The sequence below is a fragment of the Ambystoma mexicanum genome, chromosome 1q (genome assembly GCF_040938575.1).
Source record: "Ambystoma mexicanum isolate Mex_15411 chromosome 1q, UKY_AmexF1_1, whole genome shotgun sequence".
Classification (NCBI taxonomy): domain Eukaryota; kingdom Metazoa; phylum Chordata; class Amphibia; order Caudata; family Ambystomatidae; genus Ambystoma; species Ambystoma mexicanum.
The window spans coordinates 803,103,446-803,129,806 of NC_090922.1; the positions used below are offsets into that span (position 1 = coordinate 803,103,446).

The 26,361-nt window shown below is 45.7% G+C and overlaps 1 protein-coding gene across 1 annotated transcript in view; it reads left to right on the top strand.

Annotated features, from left to right (window-relative positions):
- The window catches only part of NMNAT2 (nicotinamide nucleotide adenylyltransferase 2), a 539,474-nt gene that overhangs the window by 269,759 nt on the left and 243,354 nt on the right, over window positions 1-26,361 (top strand). Inside the window, exon 3 of the mRNA XM_069641406.1 lies at window positions 16,870-16,937. Coding sequence (XP_069497507.1) covers window positions 16,870-16,937 — 68 coding nt within the window. The remainder of the gene's footprint in view (window positions 1-16,869; window positions 16,938-26,361) is intronic.

Genomic DNA, 26,361 nt, shown 5'->3' on the forward strand with positions numbered 1-26,361 from the left:
TACATAGAAATGCAACCCATGTGCTTGGAAACACATCAGCTTTCTCCTTGTTTTCCCAATTAGTCTACCCTCTCTCATCGGTAGGCCTGATGCCAGTATCCTCTGTTTGAAGGCTGACCTTGCCAATCTGAACTGTCTTAGAACATTCAAGGGAGCGTAAGCACACCATTATCTTATCTTCAAACCTAGTGAATAGCCCTGGTTTGTGAGCTCTTCGTCACATGTTACAAGATGACGAATTTGTCCATTTTGACAGTGTATTCAACACTATTTGATTCAATTATGCTGGGTGCAGTTGTTCCTTCTGGCCTTTAGAGACTTGCTCACTCTATCCCATATAAGCTTTGTGCACTTTTAATTGTGCAATACTTGGCATCTGTAAATGTTCTTATTCCTGCTAACCTTGCGAAATATGTCCTTCACACAAGGTCTGCTCATTGGACTACCTTCTTACTTTGCCTTCATCTCTCGAAATAGCATCCTTGGTCCTAGGCCAATGTGCTCCTCTATTCTGCAAGGGAAAAACAACTTCTTCACCATCTTTTCACTTTAAGATCCTGGGCTCGTATTTTGAGATAATTGGGTTGATTGACATAAGCCGTCGTCCATCTTCTTCTAATGGTTGTCCTAAACATTAAATATATACCTCTCATAAGCAAGCTTCTATATGTTCTTTCTAACTGTGTTTCGGCGTATTTACATTTATTAACCTGTGAGACACTTCATTCTTCTTTATGTTCCTAATTACTGTATCATTGAATGCACGCTTCTCTTAGTTCTTCCGTTACATCGTCATCCTTAAGTATTTTCATATCTTTTCAGCATAGGCTCTTCCATCTTCTTTATGACATTCTTTCGCTGTCGTCAGACTTTGTTTTAATGTAACCATTCTGTTCATGGCTGCATTTCGACAGCTCAGCAAAGAGCATCCTTCTTGATAACTTTCCTCCATTATATCAGTTTGTGGGTACACACTAAATGGTTGGCTGAGTGCATATCGTCTCACATATACTCGACTCGGTACAGAAATATTGCAAGGATTCATGCATGGGTTCCCAATGGTGGCTCTTTGTCTATCATTCCAATAGGACGGTGCTGAGGGGGTGCAGACCAGGGAGAAGGTGCCCACCTGCTCCTCTACATTAGTTTAAGTAGTTTAATAAAATGCATCTAGGCACACCAGCCATTCAGAAGAAAATTAGCAACCACTAGCTCTCTTTCAGCATCGACGATAATGTCATCAAGATGGCTAAGAAGGTAAAAACCTTGGGGTTCTTCTTAGATTCTGCCTTGAGCTTGCACAAACAAGTCAGTGCAACAGCATCTGCGACAGCCTAGAGTTGTAAGCTGATCCATGCCTGTAAAGCCTTTCTGTCCACAGAAAGTTGCATTACTCGCGCCTTGAAACACTTGTGTATAGGCGCGCTATAAATGTCATATCATAGAGCTCTAATACTTTCAAAACTGGATTATTGCAATGCACTGTACCTAGGTGCCAACAAATATATTCTCAATAAACTCCAAATACTCCAGAATAACGCACTTAGAACAGCCTTAAGCATCCCCAGAAGACATCATATCTCAGAGGTCAGACGAAGTAATAAATGGCTCTCCATCCAGGACAGAATACATCTCAAAACAGTCTTCCTGACTTACAAATGTCTCAACAACTCAGCCCCTCAATACCTCATGGACGAATTCATCAAAAATAACTCCACATGACCCACTAGGACCTCTAACTCCTTTTGCCTAAGAGTCCCAAGGTTCAAATAAAAAAAAAAGGCGGCAGTAGCTTTCCCGTCATGGCTGGCCAACTCTGGAACTCCCTACCTACTGCTTAAAGAGCTCACCAATCCTTCTACAACTTCAGGATAAACACCAAACTTTGGCTCACCTCCAAAGGCTTACCACAAGCTTAGAATTTGAAACTAGGACCTTGCAGCAACACCTGTGCTGTTTTCTCTATCTCTGTAATTAACTTGCTGTATACATTCATTGTAAATTATGCTGTTTGCTGTATCTTTGTAAATAACTTGTATATATTCTCTGTATTATGATATACAGTAGCATTATGCCGAGTCCCATTTTTGTAACCTCGTCCTTAATGTAACCGTGAAATTGTATGTAATCTAACTAAGAAAATTACAATTCTTGTAATGCGCTCAGATAACCCCGGGTTGGGAGCGCTTTATAAATAAATAAACAAACAAACAAACAAACAAAAATCAACATTTTCATTTTGTACTTTAAAAGGAGTAACAAAATGTAGATTCTTGCTCAAATAACCAATCTACCAAAAACAGTTCCTTGTGAATTATTGTCAGCAAAGTATCATAGAAAGCTATTTTACACTCAAGGAATTTGAAAAGCCTGTCACAGCTATAATTAAGTGCTGCAGTGACAGCTGAAGTTCTGCTCTGGGCTGGCTCAAGCAGCAGGCCGTGTGACTTCACAACTGAAGCACAATAACAGATTAAACAGCAGTTGTGGTCTTATTTTCCTTTTACAGGTCAGTTGTGATGTCACAACTAGCCTGTAATAAGAACATCATATTCAGGTGTTTATACATATATTGCAGGCTACCATGTTGTATATCTTGATATACTATACAAGCATTGGGCATCAACATAAGCTTTACACTTAAGCAAAATTACACGGGCGAGGGGCATTACCTCTCCAGGTAATGCCCCGAGCCATAGTTACTTAACGAAGCCCTGGGGCATTACCAGGCCTGGTAATTGGCCCCGCCCGTGTAATATTGCTATTAGTACCCTGGCACGATGTACCGGGGTACTAATAGTCTGTTTTACGTTTTTTTTAAAAAGATGGCTGACATGGATCAGGTGAGCATGGACTATATAGTCCCTCTCCCTTTCCTAGGCAGTGTTTTTTTTGCATCTGGATGCCCCAGGAACACTACTTTTCCTGGCATGGGACATGAAAAGAGAAGGTAAGTGAAGCAGGGTGGGAGGGTGCGAAGTCAGTGGGAAAGGGGTGTGGGGGGTACGGGGGAGCACTTACGTCGTGACCCGGCAGGGAAGATGGCGGCCTCCGGCACTGAGGAGGCTCAGAGCGGCGCGATTACTGTATGGTAATGCCCTTGCTCCGAGCCTCTTCATTAGCTGGGAGGAAAAAGCCACGCCCCCGCTGGTTACTAATGAATACGGACCACGCAAAATATTTCCACCTAAAGTAGCTCTTTTCCAAACTAAGAATATCGGGTGAAAGAAACCTAAGCAAGTCTTACTGCAATATCATAGCCTTCTTTTTTAGTTTATACAAGTTCTAACATGAACTATCACGTGTTTGTTCAATTACCACTGCCCTCTGTCATAGTGTATATACTATTCACATGTATCATGCTGAAAATCGGAATGATCCTAACACCTTACCAATGACACAACATTGAATTAGACTGGTGTAGTGGATGCAAAAATATATCCTCACTTATTCAGAAATGTTGCTCTCATTTTCGTTAAAACCTTAATAATACACCCTTCCTCCTTGCTCTATTTTTGTGTTTTGCACTGTCGTAAAAAAGTTTGTTATCTCACAAAAGCCTTGAAAATGGGCATAGACACAAAACACGTGTTGTCTAACACGGCCATTGGTGTAATAAAGTCTACCTGAGACACCGGAGCAGATGCATGCAGGCTGAAGTACAGGCTTGAATATAGCACTATCCTTACAGACTGAAGGAAGACAAATTACTATGAGTACTGTGACACAAGTGGAAGTCATGTGCTTGTCACGTGGAGGATGATTTTCCTGCCTATGATGACTTTGGTGTATCTTTGATATATTATGCAAAAAGTAAATACATAAACAGGTTGGTATATATATATATATATATATATATATATATATATATATATATATAAATAAATCTGAATGACTTGCTAGTGCAAGTGTCAGTTTATTTATGGGTGACTATTGTGTGATTCATTTGTAGCCCTTGGCTTAGTGCTTTGTCCATTACAGCTCAGCAGTAGGCGAGAGCAGCATTAGATCTAGCAACAGCGTTGAAGCAACCATCCCTCATTTTTACACAGTATCACAGAATTCTTGTCTGCGTGTGGGTGCTCTGTGTGGAGGTGTGGGGGATGGAGCCGCTGATTGGCATTGGGGACACACATGAGGGGAGGTAGAAGCAACTTGCGGAGATGTCTCGTCACTATGACGAGTCTTCCACTGCCTCCTCTTTATCTACTGCCCTCATGTTAGCCAACAGTGATGGGCAGCCTCTTCTTACAGGCACAGACATTATGATATATTTAGTCATGGGTTTGTTCCCTCCAGGGTCCTTTCTGCAGGATGAATTTCGTAGAAGAGGTAGGATCATCGGTCCTGGATTTGGGTACCCCTTGCCCTGAGGATCCCGTATCTAAAGATCTTCACTGGGTTATATATGTTCCACATGTAGGGTCTACAAGGAGCCGAAGAACTTTCCATGAACACCCACTTGTGGATTTTACCTGGGAGTCCATCACTTCGCTAGTGTATCCCAGTCAAATAAAGTAAGCCCCCCAGACCTCCCGGCCACAGCAAGGGAAGGGCTCAAAGCACTATTATCAAGCGAATAACCAAAGGAACCAGTAGTGGGATTGACCGAATGGTTCAGTCCAATAGTATTGATGAACCATCACCTCAACAGATTTTAATTTTTTTAAACGTTATTGGGATGTTTTTAAACTAGTCAACCTTTCACAAATAGTACATAGAGCTTAAATAAAACAGTTACAATATTTATACAAAACATTCCATTTTCAGATCAGGTTAAAATTCATCCCTAAAAAAAGAACGATTATATAAACAGGCGGTGACTGACAATAGGGTCCAGCTAGACTCCATCAAGATGAAGGAATACTTGACTTCTTGGGAAATATCCTAGTGCAAAGTGACCTTGTACCACCCACAGTCAGACAGCCAAGTGGAAAGAGAGGTCCAATTTGATAAAAGGCAGCTTCCAGCTGCCTCAGAAAAGGACCCTTTTGTAAAAGCCCTAGAAGTCATAGTGGTGCATAGCCTCTCACCCAATTCGATAACAAGTTTTCCCCTTCAAGTTGATGAGGGAAAGAATGCCATATTCTACTTTGATTCTACCATAGCTGCCCAACATCAGAGAAGACAAACCTGTCTCAGACAAGGACATCCTATGGAGGGTGAAGAACGTGAAAAAAACAGATGCATTATGATGGAAATCGGCCAAAACCCTACCCTTAAAGTGGGAGACTGGATCAAAGTCAAACGGAATTACAAGGCATCAGATACCCTGTCCAAGAATGGACCCCCAGAAGGTGATACGTGTCGGAACCAACCACATCCTCACAGAAGACAAACTAGTATGGAAAGCAGAGAGGGAAGCTCCATATCAAGAGAGTAACATAAGAAGCTGGACTGTATTCCACAGCGGCAGGTCCAGAGAGCTCCTGAAGAAACTGATAAGTCAGGCTGAAAATGTGCGGGGGCTTAGATCCAAGAACCTGAAGGTCCAGAAAACGAGAAGGAAATCCTCGAGCCACCCTTTGTGCAGCCGACCATTGACAACAGCCGTCCTGAGACCCAAAATAATGATTAGCCCACAGCCCAACCCAGAAGAGCAGGTACATTCCTTGTAAGGTACAGTGTCTATGATATGAAATGTGTGCAGAGACATAGTAGCTTTTCCAAAGAAGGGGAGGTATGTGAGGACCTGGTGTGTGCCTGTGCGAACCTCTGCATCAGATCCAGGATCTCTGACACAGGTACCTACTTGGGCGTGCCGTGCAAGAGCAGGCATGCGCACAAGAGAAGGACTAAAATCACTTTGTGAGAGCAGAGCTGGAGATGAGTGGAAACCTTCATAAGTACTGCCTGCCGACCAACTCCCCAGTGACCATGGAGCCAAGCCGGTTCCATGTCTTAAAATCGTGGCAAAAATGGCTGTGAACACAAAATATCGCAGCAAACATGCTGTGGTTTTGCCACCACAATCCATGTAAAGGATGCGGGGGACACCCCTGCAACCCCGTACCCATTATACCATTTAAGGGGAGTGGGGGACACCCCCGCAACCCCTGCTCCCCTTAAATGGTATAATGGGGTACACCTTTACCGGGTCAAACCACTGCATTTTTGCTGTGATTTTTTTTACCAGCGATATTTTTGCTGCGATTTTATTACCTGATACTGACAAGCCTTCTCCATCATGACAGTAGTTTTATTACCTGATACTGACAAGCCTTCTCCATCATGACAGTAGTTTTATTACCTGATACTGACAAGCCTTCTCCATCATGACAGTAGTTTTGTCTATTAAATAAACCTTATATTATAATAGCACAGCTGCTACCTCGTTTCATTTGCAAATCCAGCCCTACATCTCCCTTTTCTAGATACAGGCAATCGTGCCCACCGCTTCAGTTGAAGTGGGCATGGGATTTTATTGCTAAGTGTTGTGAGGGGTCAGAAATGTGAGGCGGACAACTTTGTGAAGGGTTTTCAAAAGATGTCATTTTATTTACTCAAAGGGTTGGATAAACTTCTCACTATCCCTACCCTGACGAGAATTTATCTGCATAAAATAAAGAAAACACTCTAACAAAGGATATCTGTCCCTTACACTTATACATATAATGAATGATTCAATAAGGAAATAAGGCAGATTAAAGCCAACACAAATATAACAGTTATGACAATATGACAACAGTCTCTCCTGATAATCCGGGTGAATCCCACTTCCCCAGATTCAAGCAGGATGCTGCTCCATAGTTAAAAATAAATAAATAAGGATATCCTGGTGTATAACAAAGTTCTAGCACAGTTCCAAAGTCCTTCTTTGTAACTCCAACTTAACAACAAAATGTTCCAGCACTCCAGTGGTTCAACAAAAGGTTCTTTCTCTGCCTCTTGTAATAGTAAGATTCAAAGTAATCTTCTTTACATAAATAATATTTCCTTAGTTCATCAGTAGAAACATAAATTGTGTTTGTGAGGATGCTCGTGCAACAACCTATTATTTCTGAAGACATTTGAATCTTCAACAGTTTTATACAGTTCTTGCTTCAGCAATGAAAGTTTGTCAGGATAATTTGTCAACACCACTTCACAACACTTCATCAACTTCCACCTGGTTTTCTTCCATGCCAGTCATTTGGCTTTGCAAATAATGTGTTTTCTTGCCTCTGATAGTTTGGTATTCAAAATTGCCTTCAGTATTAATTTCATGCACACGCAAGTGTTTTGTAATCTAAAAACACATGCATTGAGCATGCGAGTGGTCTCGGAGCACTCCGGCGTTACTATCAGCGGTGAACTCTCCGGGTAAGGCGTGCACGTCCAATTCCCCCGTTCCCACAGATAGTTCATTTCAGCGGCTCCTCAGAGCCCGGCAACCTGCTGTTTTCAGTCTACTGCCGTCTCCGCATGTATACAGAGCTTCATTTGCTCCCTGTTGCTCGCCAGTCACAGGAGACAGCATTGCGGGGAAGAAAGCTTTCCACACTTTCACTTCCCACTGCGCAGTCTCTGCAAAACAGTTCTTCAGAGGGCAAGCTTCCTTCTCTCACGCTTCCCGCTGCACGACCTCTGCAACTAAGGATTCTGGTGGCAAAGACCCTCTTAGGACTGGCTACAACTCTCGTCTCGAGAGTGCTTCCGGTGTCTTCTCCTTCCTCCAATTTCTGCTTCTGCTGCTTACACTGCTCACACTGCTCTCCTGGCTCTCTTCCCGGACCTCTCGGCTCTCTATTGGCCTGCACCTGAGGGGGCCTTCTAACCCTCCCAGTCTCCCTCAGGTGTGGGTCATTCCCCTTAACAAACTGCACTTATCAGTTTTGTTCCTCTTTAGCCCTCTTGTTCGTCCTAGTACTTTGGGAATTATGGGACTTGGAGTCCCTAGATTTTTTATCTCAAGCGCATTTCTATTCCCACTAATATTCTTTAAAGGAATATCATATGGTTCAACCACAAGAATTGATTGTATAGAGGAATAAAGTTCTTTAGAGTTCGAATTGTTATTATTTATAGACTTCTTTCCACTGTTTCCAGAGTTTTAGAAGAGTTCTCATTTCTCTAAATGCCTAAGAGTTTATGATGTTTTTTTTACCTATATTAAGATGTTTAACTGGGAGAACAAAAAGGTTGTTATGACAACAAGCCATTACATACTTTGGTAATAAGGATATGTCCTCCCTAGAGGAAGACAAATACTGCTTCTCACCGAACGGAGTACTCTTATTCCCCTGGGCCCTTTCTTCTCCCAGGTGATCCTCAGGCAAAACACCACCCCCGAGGTCAGGATCAGAAAGCGTCTGCCTTTCCCTGGCCACCTGGGAGGAGACTTTAGGCAGGGTCTCTGTGAGGACTCAGAAAGATTCATTACAGTGTCCAGAGACGTTCATCCAGTAGTAGATCTAACGTGAGTTGACGTTTGTAAAGGCCTTACAGTTCACCATGTAGAGAATACAAAACAATATTTATTTTGTGATGAGGCCAAGAGAATATTTCATTGCCTTCAATATTCAAGATGCATGTCAAAACATTCTGATTCGCCTACCTCACTGGCACTTTTAGCAGTTTGCTGCACATGTGCACCATTTCCAGTTCCATTCCTTCCACCTGGGACTGAATCGTGTCCTTGAGGGTTGAGGATGTTTCAAGGTCCTGCAGTTGTATGCCTGCCCCTCCTTGGTGGAAGCTCGACAGCAGCAGTGGAAAAGTAGTTACTTTATTCTACTGATCTACAATCTTGCATTCTTCTCTGAGTACCTGGAGATTCTCTGTCCAGTCCTTCATTTTTCTTGAACTAGAAAATCCCATGTCTCGTTAGTTCTACTCCATTCTCTGAAGCTGATTGGAGCTCTCTCTGGGGCAGCCACAGGACCAATTTTCTCCCAGAATCAAGAGCTGTCAGCTTGGCCCCCAGCCTCAACTCAGTCACAATCCAGAAGTCTTTTGACCCTTTATCCCTCTGCCGCTATTCATCAGCCATTAGCATACCCGGTTTGGCGTGCCATGTAGAGATATGGGGCACTGCTCATACTCAGCAGTTGTTGTGGGATGAGTTCCAGATGGGTATCTCAGTTTTCACTCTTACTGTGCAATGAGTGGCAATTAAGGCCTTTGGGAGCCCTGTGAAGTCTGGTGGGTCAGTGAAATTTAAAGGGTCTTGAATTCTGCAACAGTTTGAGTTGACTAGGCTTCTGCATTCTTCCCTGATCCCATTATCGGACCCATTTTTGCAGTCTGCTTTGTTTGCCTGTAGGTCTGAACTTTATATTATAATCAGCTCCTGCTCTGTGCCTGCTAAATACAAGGTCCCTTCCAGCTCATACGGGTGAGATCTGGGACTTGCTAACATATAGGCAACCAGCCTTTCTATGCTTGACCGAAACTTGGGTGACACCGAGTTCGGCGCCTGCTGTAGTGCAAGCCCCCCCCCCAATTATCGTATCACCCATTATGATCGTCCGCCCCCCAAGTGTGGTGGAGGCATTGCAGTCATTTTAAGAGACACGGTTAGCCAGATACCCTGCCCACACACACTTACTATGGAAGCCCTCCTCTGTCGATGTGTGCTGTCGCCATCCTGTGTCACCCACCTCCTGCTTATCTACCGGGCCCTATAGGAGCTTTTGGGAAGGGCTTAGCTGACCTCATGGCTGCTCTACACCTGCAGTACACCAATCTCGTGGTATTAGGTGATTTTAATCTGCATTTCAATCTTCCTAGATCGGATGAACTCAACTCGCTTTTGGATAGCCTCTCTGATCTACATCTCTGCCAACTGATCCAAGCACCTACTCACTTGCATGGAAATACTCTGGACATGGTATTTGCCAGGGATCCTTTACTTGGCTCGGGCCTTATTGAGCCAGTGACCTGGTCTGATCACCACTTGATATCATGTTTCTTCATACCAGCCACTCCCGTCTGTAAAGTTCTCCCCCCTAAAACGTTACTTCGCTCTTGGCGATCAGTTGATCCCAAGGCACTCGGTGCCCTTACTGCCTCTAAGTGTACTTCCCTGGGACCTGTATCTTTATCTGCACTCTCGAAGTCGCTGTTGGCCGCCGCCAATGTCTTTGCCCCACTTAAACTAACTCAAAGTCGGAGATTACTCTCTCAGCCCTGGTTTACTGATCAGCTAAAAAGCGCTCGCCTGCTACTCAGACAAGCTGAACGTAAATGGCGCATTAGTTATGACCCTTTACTTAAAGACTCGTACAAGCTTAGTCTCTAGCTACTTAGCCAATATCAAATCGGCCAAAGCCGCTTTCTTTGCTCAATAAATTGGAAATGCTCTATGCAAGCCAAAAACACTATTTTCTATTGTCCAGTCACTCGCTTCCTCTGAGCCCCTTACCTCTACGGTTAAGCCATCGCAAAAGCTATGTGATGACCTGGCATCTTTTTTTATCACGAAAATCGATGTGATTCGATCGAACATCGCTAAATCTTCCGCTACGCAATCCTCATGCACCACTAGCATTGTGCCATCTACTCCCACTGACCCCCCAGCTAGCTGGTCCACCTTCCCTCTGTTCACTGAGGCAGAGGTTCTAGCAGCCATCCTAAAAATTAAATCTTCCTCCCCAGAGGATGCCATTCCTGCAAGTATTATGAAGACAAATGCCCCGGACATTCTGTCTGACATTACAGTGGCTATAAATAACTCTTGCCAGTCTGGATTGGTACCTCCGGTGCTCAAATCTGCAAGGGCTATTCCTCTGCTTAAGAAGCCGTCACTTGATCCTACTATCCCTTCTAATTTTCTCCCAATGTCCCTGCTCCCGTTCCTGTCTAAACTTTTGGAATCTTTGGTCACGCCCCTTCTGTCTTCCTTCCTGGAATCCTCAAAGAGTTTTAACCCTGCCCAGGCAGGCTTTAGGCCAGGGAGAGGAACAGAGAGTGTGCTTGTGTCAGTGCAAGACGATATGTCCAGACTTGTTGACGCGGGTGGAGCTGGAGCCCTGATTCTGTTGGATTTGTCCGCCGCATTTGATACGGTGGACGATCCTATTCTTCTTTCACGTTTAGCACAAATAGGGATCTCTGGCCCGGTCCTTGCTTGGTTTACTTCCTTTCTCGCAGGTCGCACTCAGACCCTTGCTATGCCCCCTTTTCTTTCTTCCCCCTGTGCCCTCACCTGTGGTGTTCCCCAGGCATCGTCTCGCTCCCCTATTCTTTTTAATATCTATATCTGGGTGCTGGTCTGCCTTATCCGCTCGTACGGACTCAACTGTTATTTCTACGCTGATGATACTCAAATTCTGATCCGTTTGGATCAGGAACAAACTGAGGTCTCAGCTTGCCTTCATGACTGTCTAAAAGCAGTCAGTGTCTGGATGGACAAAAATTGGTTCAAGCTCAACAGCGATAAAATGGAGGTGATGCTGGTGGGCTGCCCTTCCAGCTCCCCACTACGGACCCCCGCTTTCTGGCCTACATCTTTGGGCCCCCTGCCCTGTCCAGTGGACAAAGTAAAGAATTTAGGGATCATTCTTTCCACCTCTCTTTCCATGTCAAACCAGGTTTCAGCGGTCTGTCAATCCGCTCACCACCAGATTAGGGTACTTAAGAGGGTCCTCCCTATGATCCCGGAAGTTATGCACCCTCCCGTGGTGGCTGCATTAGTCCTTTCACGGTTGGACTATTGCAACTCTTTGTACCTCTCTCAGCCTGTGGGCCTTCTCCAGTGACTCCAACGTATGCAGAACCTGGCAGCTAGACTAGCCACGGGCTCTCCCTATTGAGCGCATATCTCGCCAGTGCTTCGCCAACTCCACTGGCTTCCAGTGGGTCAGCGAGTTAAGTTCAAGTCTCTGTGTATTGTCCACCGGGCAATCCAGGGTCTAGGAGCTGAATTTCTTCAAACCAAATTTTTCCGTTATATCCCGGAACGCAATCTCCGCTCCTCGACCACCAACCTACTTGTGGTTCCCAGGTATAACCGGGAAAGATTCCGTGGCAGAGCTTTTTCCATTGCTGCGGCCAGGCTGTGGAACACCCTCCCACTGCTACTCAAGTCTACCTCTAACCATCTGGCCTTCAGGAAAGCCCTGAAAACCACTTTATTCTAGCTTACTGATTTTCCTGTTCGTAGCTTCCCCACCAGCACCATGATGCCCTTGGGCGACCGTGCGCTTTATAAGTCTAGGTAACATAACATAACATAACATCATATTTAGATTCCCACTGCCATCCCAAGGATATTAATTTTAATGAAACATTGAGGCTGAAACAGATTTGTAATGACCAAGGACCCTCATGGCTTAGTTTAGTTTAGTTTATTTATTTGTAACGTGCACCGAACCCTGAGGTAATGGTGACTTTCTAAGGGTCGGAGCAAGCAGTGCTCTATAAACCTCTTTAAGGGGCTACTTTAAGATTCTTCTCAGCCAAGGTTATGTTCTTGGTTGGCCGTTCTCTCAGCCGCTGGTGTGGTGGAATGGGATGCTCTACTCTTTCAGCCGTCGTATGTAGATCGTTCCGCGTATCGTGGGTTCTGAGGTCGTAGCGGTGTGACAAAAGGAGTGATTTGACTGTCATACTTCTAAGTCAAAGGACTGGGAAGAACACTGTTGTTCTAGAGGCATCAGACAGTCTTCAGCCTTCTTTTCTCTAACAGATCCCCAGTGTCTTAGTTCATTCTACACATAAATGGATGCACACAAGAAAATCCTATTGGGGGTTCCAGTACTCTCTGTCGCTCAATATTTGTGTGTTCTCATTTGTGTCCCACACATTTGCATACATCTTTGTGTGGCCTTCTCTATTTTCTGTTTCACTCTATTTGCCCTTTGTCTTTCTCCTCGCTCGCCCACCCTCTCTTCCTCTGTCTTGTTCTGTCCATCCCGTTCCACGTTTCAAACCCCTCTTTCACTCTTGTGTAGGAATCCTCTTTTTATCTGAACCTCAGCATGACACAGGGAAAAAGCACAATGCAATACAGTCTGAGCAGAGATGACCCGATTGTTGACTGGCAATTTTCATGACTCCGAGTCCAAGCCTTCCTTTTCACAGACCTTAAGTGTGGCGTCTGCTTCCAGAGAGTCTTGTCTTATGAGGATAGCTCAGGGGCAACATGCTCGCCTTAGAAGCAAGACTACGCTGACCAACACAGGTTCGATCCCCAGGTCCGTCCTTAGAAACCTCTGGGTATTAAGCGCATTATGAACAACCCATTACAATTAAGCGCATTATAAATAACCCATTGCAATTACCTACTAACCTTTTCAATCAGAAGACCGACCCCAGAGGGACTCCTAGTTTCTCATCTGTCCCTATTCATTTCCCAAATCCCACCCCTTCTGAGCTTGTAACCCTCCAGACCTAGTTCACCAACTCCTATGTGTCACAAGTCACTCTTATTAGAGTGTGATTGGAGGGCGGGATTGAGGACTGCAACAGACCTTGGACACAGAGTAATTATGATTACGATAAGAAATCGGGGCATTACCCCTTGTCCGACTTCCTCGTCAGTGCTTACGCAATCCCCTTGTCAGAGCTCAATCTGTGGTCAGTCATTGCCCACCCTCATGTTTTATGTGAACCAAGCACTAAACATAACACTGACCACTCGGCATCCGTTTGTAGCGTCTACCGAAAGCAATGACGTTGACAAGTTACCACATTTATGTCCTAGATAGATGCTCCTTGGAATGGTTTTTCGGGGATTTTTTTAAGGTGTTCTAGTCCCCTGAAGTGCTTATGGCCTTTTTGCTATAGTGCTCCTTGAAGTTTTAGAAACTCAAATATATATCATATTTGGTATAAGGACAGGTGGGGTCCGCCTACTCAAGTTCTCTCCTAGGTAGATGCTTCGCCACAATCGGGCCATTAGGTCTCCACATGCCCAGTGTCAATGGTCCGGGTTGAGCTCTAGCATGGATGCGCCTCCTGACGCGCAGGCTGCAATAAATAGCCAACTTAAACCACCTGATCGAAGTGGAAGGCTTCACGTTGCACCTCTGAAAGTGATAAACAGAGCTTGAAATTGATGCAAGTTTACAGTAAGACAGCGGGCTACATCCGACAAATCAACTTGCCCCTCCTTGGAGGTAGCTTGAAACACACGAAGAACATCTTCCTGATTCATAACGAAAGCCAAGCAAACCCTCTCTAGAAAAGAAGCAAATGTAAAGCCCATGACAACCGAAAAAACGTATCTCCCTCACCAGTTGCTCCGAAGCCACCGCAGCTGAGAATATCACTTATCCGATAAAAGATTGAAGGAACATGTTGGCAACGGTTTAGAGAGGGCTCCGTTAACACCCTGGCGAATAGCTGTCAGTATACGCCTACATTCTATTTCGGCCTCTTGCACCACTCCACCAGGCCTCCATATTGTTTTTTGACAGGCACTTTGGGCCCGAGTTCCCCCTGTCACTTCTCTCCTCCACTTCAAATCTCCTGGTCACCACAATCCCGGCCCCTGGCCTCGTTTACCTTCCTGCTGGCATCTCATCACGGCACGTACCGGCCGCTGTGTCCCATAGCCTTAGAAACAGTAAAACGACTACTGCCCTTTACTATTCCTAACATCAGCCGTATTTGTTCACAGTTTTGTTTTGTAGGGAAATTGGGCAAGCGTGATGTATGCAGAAGCGATTATCTTCATAAAACACTATTAGCACCCTTAGTGGAGGCCTGGGGTGCTGAAAGTGGTAATCACCCACGTTTGACGCCGGTATGGCTGGTAACAGCCCTCAGCCCTCACTAAGGTCTGAGAGAATGGTTCGGGCCGGTGGGGTATTACAAGCTAAACCTGCCCCAGAATGGGGTGATTAATAATAAGTAGTGGCAAATGCCAAGGGAGAAACGATGGGCAAGATACTGGATGACAAAGCTCAAATCTATGGCACTATTTGGTGACTAAGGACTCCCACTGAATCACTCCTTCCCAATTGTCACAAAACACCTTCACGGCCACCCATTGGGGCCGTAGGGTTGGAAATGAAAGCCCCATCACAGGTCCGTCCTTGAGAAAATCAATGGGCAATGGAGATGCTCCCTCTCCTCATTCAGCAGAAACCAATGCCAGTGATATCAGGGGAGTATCTGGCTTTCTGGCCTCCCGAATGCAATAGACGCTGGGAACACCCCAGGTTTCTCAGGAATAACCTTTCGGCTTCCAAGCCACTACAAGATGGTGACAGGGGACTGGAAGGCCCAGCATGAGGAACCAGAGAACAGAGGGAACCAGTGTAGGATGGATGGCAAGGCTTCCCTTGATCCTGTAGGCTCACCAAGGGGGAGCCAAGTGCGTTTTGGGTAAATTAGCAGAATCAGCAGCACCTCTGCTACCTCAGAATCTTCTGAAGCATGCTGGGGATCAGTGGAATTGGGGATGTGCATATGACAGATGACCCTGTGGCCAAGGGACAGACCGGGCATCCCGCCTCCAAGCTGCCTGGGAGAGACCATGCAAGATGAAGGGTGGGAGAAGAGCATCCATTTGTGATGAGAAGAGATTGCTCATGGAACGCCAAACTGGGGACAATTCTGCTGGCACAGGAAAGGATGGGGCGCATTCTGCAGTGATGCCATAAATGACTGACTCGGCTATTCCATTAGCACCTTCTCTCTCCCCGGAAGCCGTAGTGTTGCTAGTGAAAATAGATTGTTCTCAGCCAGCAAACACCATTTTTCCTCAGTCAGGTCTGCCAGGGCCTGGGACCTTTTTGCCTCCTTGATGCTTTAAAAACGCCCTGGAGACATGGCTGTCTGTCCTAACCATTAATTCCTGATTCTGAATCAGGGGAGCAGATGCCAGGAGTACCCCTTGGGCTGCGCAGAGCTTCCTACAGTTCCACGACCGATGGGCCTCTTGCGAAGCCCATAGCTCCTGACTGGACTGATGGCCCAACACAGCACTCACCCTGTGAGGCCCTTTTCCCCTAGAACCTGCAGCCACTCTCTGGCCGTGGCTGCACTCCTCGTTCGAAGGGATGGCAAGTTGACAACCACTGCTGTAACTTGAAGATCCTCCTGTGGGACAAGAACACTCGACGCACAGTGGCACCAATGCATATCAGAGACTGGGGGAAATAAGGCACTATTTGTCCAGGCTCTATTAGAAACTAAGCTGCTTCATGAGGAGACGACTCATAACTGGGAATGGCTTGCTGTTAGTCCTTCAGATTTATCTATTTACCGTTGCAGTGTTACAGGAGGGGTGGGGACTGCGAAAATGATAAGGGTTGAAGAGAGACTAGGAGTTCCTTTGGGATCTGTCTTCTTTCCCAGGTTGGAAAGGGCAGTGTATAGAGTCTGTCTAGAAGAAGACGCCTCGCGTAAGTAAGGACTGTGACAAGGAGGCCAGACTAGCTGGTAATGTTTTTAAAATGGCTGCAATCCTGCTAATGGCAACCATTTGCAATGCAGACTTTCAGACACAGAACATCCGATGTGTCTTTATGAGCTCACTTAAAGAGACAGATGCACTGGGAGGGCTCTCTTCGGTGTTGTTCCAAAAGGGCACACACAGGGGCGTCTGGGGGGTGCAGGAGCAGATGCCCTTTACTTTTACAGCATGGAGAGAGGAGAACAATGTTAGAAGCCGGGATGGGGGTGGAGGAGGGAGCAGGCCTTTTAGTGTCATTTTGAAACTCTTTCTTCTTGATAGATACCAGGTACTCTCCTTTAGCTTGGTGAAAGGATGGTACTCAATGATTTCAAACTGAAGTGCCGGTACTGATTCGGGTAGTTCCAGCCCGATTAAAGCATTGATATGAATCTCCCAGCTTTAATCAGAGTGTTATGCCGTATGTGGAGTAATCGTCATGTTTACCCTTCTCGGCTCATGCAAATGTGATATACAGGCTGTTGGTCTTTGACATGTGCACAAATAACTGCCCTGCTTTGACTCACTCTTCTCTTTTCCAGGGCCTGGTCTCCAGCCGCCACCGCCTCACAATGTGCCAGCTCGCCGTCCAGTCCTCAGACTGGATCAGGTTAGTGTGTTGTCGCCAGTGCATGGCATAAGCAAGGTCCTGCTCCCCAAAGAGGACCATCAGTTGTGGAAGTGACCAGGCACTGATGGCTGGTACCCTGTCTCTCAATTCTCTCTGCCCACATGAATGCAGAAGTTCAATTTGTTCTAGAACATGGCCCTCTGGAATTCCCCTGTTCTAAACGTCCTTCACCCCTGCCTCAATCGGTGTTCTGTCTTCCACTCGCTCTCCTCTCATTCCTGGTACACCACTAACGCGCCAACCCTTTATTTATTTCATTTGTTGAGAGCGCCCATGATCCGTAGGTATTATAGCGATAGAGTGGTTACATTACAGTAAATGCATTGTGGCAGTAGGTTACATTGTGGTTAAAGACAGGGGGGTATTTGTGTAGGCATTGTGACAGCGAGGTTACATTGAAGTCATAGAGCAGGTCAGTTGCAGTTAATGACATTGTAAAAGTGAGGAGAAATGTGCATACAGGAAAGCAAATATTCATTTTAGGCAGTAAATAGTAAAAAATCGGCATATTTGTTGGATAGTGCGGTTTTTACTTTTTTGCTGAAGATCAGATAGGAGGATTTATCTGGGGTAGAAGGGGGAAGCGTGTTCCAGACAGTGGGGGCAATGACGGTGAAGCGCATGCCTCCGGCTCTTTTTCTGTTATATCTTGGGGTGGTAAGAGAGGAAGAGGAGGAGGAGGAGGATCGCAGGAGGCGAGGGTTGGGTTTCTTAGTGGTGGGCGAGATAAGGGTGGCGTAGTGTTATGTAGGCAGTGATGGGTGATACAGAGGATCTTGAATTCAATGTGCGCTTTGATTGGTAGCCAGTGTGCTTTGTGTTTTACAAGTGAGATATGAGCATTTCATACCCGAGACTGCTCTAAGGGAATTGTTTTGGATCAGCTGAAGTTTGTTTATGTTTTTGGTAGAGGTTCCTGCAAGGACGGCATTGCAGTAATCTAATTTGCTGCAGATAATGGCCCTAAACAGCGTGAGGCAGTTGTTGGGGGCGAGGAATTTCCTGGAGAGGTTTATAGATTTGGTGGAGTAAGCGGCAGACGAGGTGACCGCCTTGACATGTTTGTGCATGTTTAGCTCAGAGTTAGGGTGTACTCAGTGTTTGGACGTGTGTCGATACAGGGGAGTTATTTCCATCAATAGAGAAGGAAGTGAATGCAGGGTCCAGGTGTTTAAGACGGCGAGGGGACCCTACATGGATGAGCTCTGTTTTGTCATCATTTAGGCATAGATGGGGGTTTGCCATCCAGGCCTAAATGATGCTGAAGTTCTGGTTGATGTTTGCTGAGTCCAGTTCATGGTTGCTGGTGAGTTTCTGGAGGACCTGCGTATCGTTGGCAACATTTGTGTAAGGGATGTTTAGACTTTTTAGGTGGTCAAAGAGAGGTTTGGTGTACATATTGTACAGTGTGGGCGAGAGACAGGAGCCTTGTGGGACTCCATAGGAGATGGTGATGGGGTCAGCTGCTTTCATTCGTTTGTTCGTTCGTTCATTCATTCTTTCCTCCCTGTTGAAAACCATCTCTCTACTCTCATTCCGGGATCCCAGACTCCTCCCCATCTCCTATGTTTGCTCTGCTTCACTTGACCCTTCTCTTGGGTTACATCTCTCCCATTCACACCCCCCTGCTTTGAGACTGGACTCTGAAGTGAATAATGCATTGAAATGTATATGCAGCACTTCATGGCGGATTGCTCCAAGTGCTGTAATATTAGGTGGTATTAATGTACGTTTTAATAGAACTCAATATGTCGACCTCCGAAGGATGATGGGATGAGTCGGCCCTGTACAGGGATGTAACCTGTATCTCCAGGTTGTACACCAGGTGCCTCAGGTAGCGGCTGAACTCTCTGACCTACCTTAGAAGCATATGAGTGCAGCCTCTTCTCCCTCTTCGCAGACGTCTTTACTCATTGTTCTCCTTTCTCTGCTCTTCCAGACAGAGTTCCTCTCTGTTGTTGACAGCTCGCATGGGCCCTGATACAAACAAGCTCAAAGCAGTTGACAGACTATCCCAGCTCCCAAATGACCTAGAAAAAGGTGCTTGTTCTGGCTGGGTCCCTAGGTGGAACTTGGAGCACTTGGGCAACGTACCCAACACATCTTCCCCCCCCATCAGCCCAGCGTTCCCCTTCCCCCACGGCAGGCTTCCACATCTCGCAGATGCGACCTCCCCGCTCTTAGTAGATCCCTAGATGCTTTGTCCAGGCCCTCGCCCCGACCCACTGCGTGACGCATCCATGGTGTTTCCACCAATCCCCTCCTCCCCACTAAAGATCGCAACCCTCCCCAGACCTCTCCTGCAGGCGCCCTGTGTGGGGAATGCCCAGATCATGGTTGCCTACTCTGTTTGGCTTTCCAGGAGCCCCTGGGATTGTGTGCTCTTGTCTAGGTGAGATCAGGAACATTCTGGGATTCAGTCATTCAGAAGCAGATGGGCAGCTCACCCCCCTTCAATGGGTATACACGCATTTCACTGCAGTATTTTTCATTGTGTGTTTTTTCATCGCGGTTTTTTATTTAGAAAAAAAACTTTTTTTTTTGGGGGGGTTAAACAATTTAATATATGGTTGTGGGTGTAAGGGAATTAAAAAAAAAGAGGGGCTTGGGGGGGTAAACCCCCCCCCCAAAAAAAAAGAGTTTTTCGAAAAAAATACGGCGATGAAAAAACCTGTGATGAAAAATACCACAGCGAAATAACGTAGAACCCTTCAATGTAGGGTGGCCAACTTTTTTATATGCTTTTGCGGAACACTTGCCCACAAGGCAGTGATGATGTCAGAGTCATTCACGTTTGGCCCACCCCATTTTGGTCTTAACACCTGGCTTAATTTAAATGCAAATGGGTTGTCCTTGGGAGGTGATGGTCACGTTTTTTAACTGCAAACCTGACCATCATGACCCCAGGAACTAAGCATTAGCATTGGAATGAAGACAGGTGTCAGAGCGTTAGCAGCTCGACCAGCAGGCTATAAATAAAGGAGCCGGAGCCGCGGAGCCACCCAGAAAAAAAAGCAGCAGGTGGCAGCGCCATGGTGTGTAGACGGCCACTTCAGTTTGCAGAGCGGCTGGGATGGAAGCGGGTTGTCCCGACTTGCTGTCTCCCTAGAGTCACACTCGAGGGAACAAAAGCAAGTCGGGACAACCTGCGTCCCGCACAGCCACTCTGCAAACTGCGGGACAGAGTCCCCAATTACGGAACAATCCCGCAAAAAATACGGGACAGTTGGCCACCCTACCTCAATGTGATTTGTCATAAACATCCTGTCAATGGTCAATTACATTGGAATGTGGGTGGGGTTGCTGGGTTCTCAAGGACTAACAGTCTCGCCCGCCGCAGCCTACACCCTAATCCCCTGCAGTTTCCCCTCCTGCCTCTGAGGATCTGTGGAGTGCACAAGACATCTGGTCACGTGATAGGAAGCCACTGCCACTGCTCTGTTTCTTGTGCATTACTTTGATTGAGTCGGGCTACTTGTTCCCGTAAGGGAAGAAGGTGCTCTCACCTACTCCATACCGACAGCGGTGTTGCATCCATGCAATCAATTAGACTGTGAATTCCTTCTGCATGCAGACGTAGAAAGACAGCATGCATACCCTCATCAGGAATTGGACACATTTCAGGTGTCTTGAGGCCACCTATTGCACGTTCATTTGCTTTCTTAATGACTGTTGCATTGGTCTTGCCCAATCTGGGCCTTCCACAAAGATTATAAAATAACTGGAAGGAACGTTCCCATTGGTGTTGATGCCCAGGTCTTCTTCTGGCCACTTTCTGAACAAGAAAACACAACAATTACTATTTTGACCTGAATACCTACAATTCGACACACATAAAGTATACTTTTCCAAAGCGAGTACCCGCAGTGTTTTCAGAAGATTGCCCTGATCTTAAATGAAGAGGTTATTTGGATCTGAGTCATCGCTACTGTAAAAGTACTTTGAAAGCGCTTCACAAATGGAGACGTCGGTAGCGGCACAAAAGCAGTCAATAGGGCCCCTTTAAGACAAACCGGTATACGGCCCAGCAGTACATGAAATTCACACTGCACTGCAAAGATAGGAAGCCAGGTTTTACTTACCCCTTCGTGCAGTGTATCTTCATGTGCTCACAAAACATGAGTGTCTCTCTATTATAGTTTCAAAGGGTTGGGAGTTTGGTGTCAGGAGGCCGGTCCTCTGCGGACAGGTTCAGTTTGAGGTAAGTGTCTTGCCTGCAGCCTGGCACATGGTTTGTCTGGGAACCAAACTCCAGGGTTCCTGAATGGTTTGGTACTGGGTGGGGTGACAAAACCTTGTTTGGTGTGGGTGCTGGCAGTTATTGCTGGTCCAATATCTGAAACTTTTGGTACTTGTTGCAAAATATTGACAATTCCAATCTTGGATTAGTGTATAAACATGGTGTTTTTAATTATTTGGTGCAACATGACATATGTGGCATCTGGTGCCGAAAGTGGTGAAACAACAAAGCCGACGCGCGTTTCGACCGTAGTCTTTATCAAGGCTGTGGAGATGAAGATGTGTGGTGAGAGGTGTTAACAATTAAACGGCACAGTTGTATTGACTCTCTATTATAGGGTGACCAGATAAAAAAACATGACTTGCCATAGACATAGAAGTAGGACTACAATAAACACACACAGGTCTCTGATAAAATTGTAGTTGTACTTCTATGTCGCTGGCCTGTTGCAGGGGTGAGGGGGGCTGTGGTGGGGTGTTCCAGGCACACTCCTCTCATTGGAGGAGAGCGACCATGGAGGGGAAGGGGAAAGAAATGGGTGAGTGAAAAGCCTTCACATGCAGTTGGAGTCACGCCCAGCCCTGGTTTCAGGATTTCTGAATCGGTTCCCGGCTAAAACCGGGACCGCAGCCACCCGCTCATCCAATCCCGGGGCTGTGTTCATTAAATGAAAAAAACTCTCGGGACCCTGGGATGGAAGCCTATTTTCCCAGACTGTCCAGGGAAAACCGGGACTCTGGTCACCCTACTCTACTAGGCCTGCTTAGTTGTGTACTACTCAGTCGCATCATGACTATTCTCTATGCGGAAGAACTAGTCTTCTGTGCCTGCTTATTCATGAGACATAGTGGCCATACGAAGAACAGCAAACTATCAATCTTTAGTGAGAAAAGTCAATGCCACGCCACTAGATCCCTTTCCTAGACATACCCTCTTTCCCCCCGATGCTTTACTGGGAAGGGATGTGTTACCAGTGCATGACCTCCATCTGTCAGCCCACTGTCACTTTGTCAGAGTATTCCTGGATGTCACAAACCAAGTGACATTCATGGCAGCCATCTTGCCCTGCCCCCCTCCCTTTGCCTACAGGCTAAACAGGGCAGGTGTCAGCATAGGATGCCTGAGGTCGCCAGGGCCTCCATAATAGCTCTGAAAACGGTTTATAGTGATTTTTTTCGAATGGCATATTTTCGAATGCCATTTTCTCAACGCAATTTTGCTGAAAATGTTTTTTTCGAATGTTTATTTTATTTTTTTATTTTTTTAAATGGGGGGTTCCCCCAAACCCCCTTTTTTTAAACACTTTATTTTACTTATGAAACCCAAAAAAACCAAAATAAAAAATAATACATTCAGAAAAAAAAATCGGCAAAAGGTTTTTGAGAAAATGGTGTTTCGAAAATAAGTTTTCGAAAAAATGACGGGATACCTCTGAAAATACCAATTCTGGTTCCACTGCAAGAGAGCGTGTTAACAAAAACGTACTACACTTGAAGCAGGAAACCACCTTGCACCACCCTTGCAAAGACTAACAGCAAAACTTCGAATTCGAGCATTGATAGACATGAACACGGATCCCGTTGAGGAAATGTGACATGAAAACAATCTTCAGCTCCAACACCCAAGCACAACCTAGCACACACATCCAGATTCTGCTGCTGACAATGTGGCATGCCAACAACAACCGTCACACCCTCGAGATCAGGGAGTGACGTGAACACAGATTCAACTAATGGCAATGTGGCATGCCACGAACCGCCATCGCGTGCCCTCAGAGCAGTGAGTGACACATACACAGATTGATAAAAACTGTGAAGAAAGCTCCACACGCCACAAAAATGAGAATACGGTAATTGTGACGCAGAATCCATGTTCTGTAAATATTCAGAAAAAGCACAGCATGCACCCACCAAGTACACAGGGGCAACACGTAACAATATACATGAAGCCAAATGTTTGAACAGAACGGTGTGTTCGGGGCACTTTCATGACTAATTGTATTTAATTCCCTTTTTTAAAGTATTTTATAGCTAATTATAGTTTGTTATTTTTTTAGGTGCACGTTTCTTCTCCCATCTCCTACTTGGCACACCCTTTCATCTTTGTTTCTGGCATCTCTGCTGATCCTAACCTTAAAGTTGACCTGCGCGCTCCTCGCTCCCTCTTTGCATTAGCCCTCAGAATCCTTTTCAACATAAGGTGGAAGAAAAAACATGCAGTGCAGCGAAGGGGGCAATGGTGCCACGGGGCAAATCTGAAAAGGAGGAGGCATGCCGGGGTGGACTGGGACGTGAAATAAGTCTGGGCACCAATCAGAAAGTGGCCCTCAATCGCAGGTTCTTACTTTTCATAACCATTTTAGCAGGGGGCCCCAAAGTAGCCCCTGAAGTGGTGTTCGAAGTGGCCCCATACTACTCTGTGGGAGCAAGCCAACTGCTCTAATATAGTTTGAGGGGTTCTCGCACAAAAACATTTGGAAAACAAATGACCTAATTTGTGATGATTTTTTCTAGGCACATGTGCCCCTATATGCAGGGCTTTAAAGGTAATGCCTTACTCCATGGGGTTGTAGGGGATAAGGATAGAGGGAAGGAGGGGGTTGGTGGTGCTATGGAGGGGGGTTAGAGGAGCAGAAGACCAGGGTACCCACACAAAAGAGGACCTTGGTGCAGAGGCCCACTGGGAAATGTCCAGAGTTCCCTGAAGGCCAGTCCACCCCTGTGTTTGAGTACTACCTAAGAAGGCGTGTTTGGTCAAACGTATTGCAAATGGTTCAATTTAAAGCACATGTGTTCAATAATAATGGCCAGAACCCCCAGCTGCCCAGTGCAGTTTCTCATCAAACTGGCCCTGTTTGGCCCAAAATAACAGCCCTGGCTAGCCTATTGGGAAAGGCATTGGGTTTTTGTCTGTTGCCCCAAAAGCCAGTCCAACCCTGGAAGCAGGCACTACATTATAACACACCTGGCAGAGCACCGACTAACACAGGGAGCTCACAGAAGTCATTTCAGAAACATTGAGGACCACACCAGGCATGCAGTTCTCTGTGACCCACAGCTGGACGGATCTCGGGGTGCTTGCCCCTTGTCTCATTGTTGTTCTGCAAAAATCCATACATGCAATCTGTGATGAACCCTTATACATCCACCAGACCATGGTCAAAACCCCCAGATCATTCATGGCAACTGCCGACTACACATAACAAACTCTTGTTCAGATGCACAGGCATTTGTATCGCACCAATGTCACAAGTAGAAATGGGCATCGTCACCAGCTATCACTGAAGCAGGTGCCTGAACCCTGTTCGCTTTACCAAACATCAACATTTTTCCAGCTAATGCCCAATACCCAGGGAAGGCTGTATAGATCCAAAGAAACAACTTCCCTGACTCCACTGGGGCACCAAGCAGACACACCCATGCCCCACTGACATGCACCCAAAAAACAGACTAAATTAATCAAGTACTAACCATAATGACGGACTGGATGGGGTAGAGCTGCTACTTGCCACCTGTCTCCAAAGCACTGGATGGAAATTGAGTGCCATGTCCAAGACATAGGAGTAACCTGCCTGGCAAGATCAGCGTGTGGCAGAGGTAGGTGATACACATGGAAACAATGGCCATCTGGGTATCCAATCTGAGATCAAATGAAGGAGAAAGACCAGGGCAGCCACGATGCCCATGGGTTCCTAGGCTCCACTCCTGCACCCCACTAGAATCCGGAAGCTCCCTGGTGTAAGGCGTAAACATCACTGTGTTCCAGTTGGAGCCAGTAGCTTCACAGTATTGTAAATAACAGATCTTACTATTACTCAATTAAATGGCACCCATTTTATAAACTTCATAACAATAAAAGGCAGATACAGCCCTGCCAGAGCATATGCACGCAGGATGCACACAGAACTTAACATATATGTGTACCTGGCCTTACGGGATGATCACACTTACCTGGCTGAAGTAAATTTTTCCTCTTATTCACAACACAGTAATCTGCATGGAACTGCTGTGAGTGCTGGGTGCGAACCTTGAACAGCCCACTACATTTATTTGACATGTATTTATTTTAATATGGTTGAAACCTTTAGATATACGGGCGTTTGGACGAGCAGGGACTTTGGACGCTTCCTTCAGGAATTTGATATTGTGGATATTTGATAATGTATCCTGGTGTGAAAGAATTTTCATTTTATTCTCCTGTACACAACTCCTACTCTAGGATTGACTTTTTGGTGTTATTAGACAGGCTTATTGATAAGGTGATTAGTATTGACACACGAGAACGTGGAATTTTCAGATCATGCATTGGTGGAGCTGCGGTTAGATTTGGGAAACACAGGGTTGCATTTTTTTAGGTGGCAGCTAAGAACGGGGATCTTAAAGGACTTGGAAACAACTGACGCACTGAAATGTTGTATTGATGTTTTCTTTGCGGAAAGTAGAACTACAACTAATGTTTTCATGGTCTGGGATAGCTTCAAGGCAGCGATGCGAGAGGTGAACTGGTTAGTCAGAAATGCAATATCAGGAAGACGAGGTTGGCGGAGATAACACTGTTAGAAAATGAGCTGGAAGAACTTCAACAAAAGTTTGCATTGCCTGGGGATCGTAGAGCTAAACTGAACTTGAAAAACATAACAGATTCTCTGAATAAAATCCAGTTGGAAAGAGGAATATTATTTGTCAAACAAACATTTTGGGATTGTAGTGATAAGAGTGATAAACTGTGGCTTAATAAACTGAAAGGGATGACAGAGCGATCTCTTCTTAAGTTCGTGGAGAATGCGCATGGTCTCCCTGTAGCGAAAAATGTGGCGATATGTGACTGTTTTCACATATCTAAATGTGGAGGACATCTTTCCTTCTGAATCAGCTCTGGAGTGGCTTTTTCGGAAGTTTGATATTCCAATCTTGACACCTGAAAGCAAGTGTTCTTTGGATAGCCGGGTTGAGGAGACAGAAATTGTGGTGGCTATTGGTCAGCTAAAAATCAGTAAATCTCTGATATTGGATGGGTTGCCGATTTAATTTTATAAGACCTTTGTGGTTCCACTATCTCCATTTTTGTGTGACTTATATAACTATATATTACAGGACTGTGTTTTGTGTCTCTCTATGAGGCAAGCATTGATTACAATGATTCCTAAATCCGGCAGGGATCATA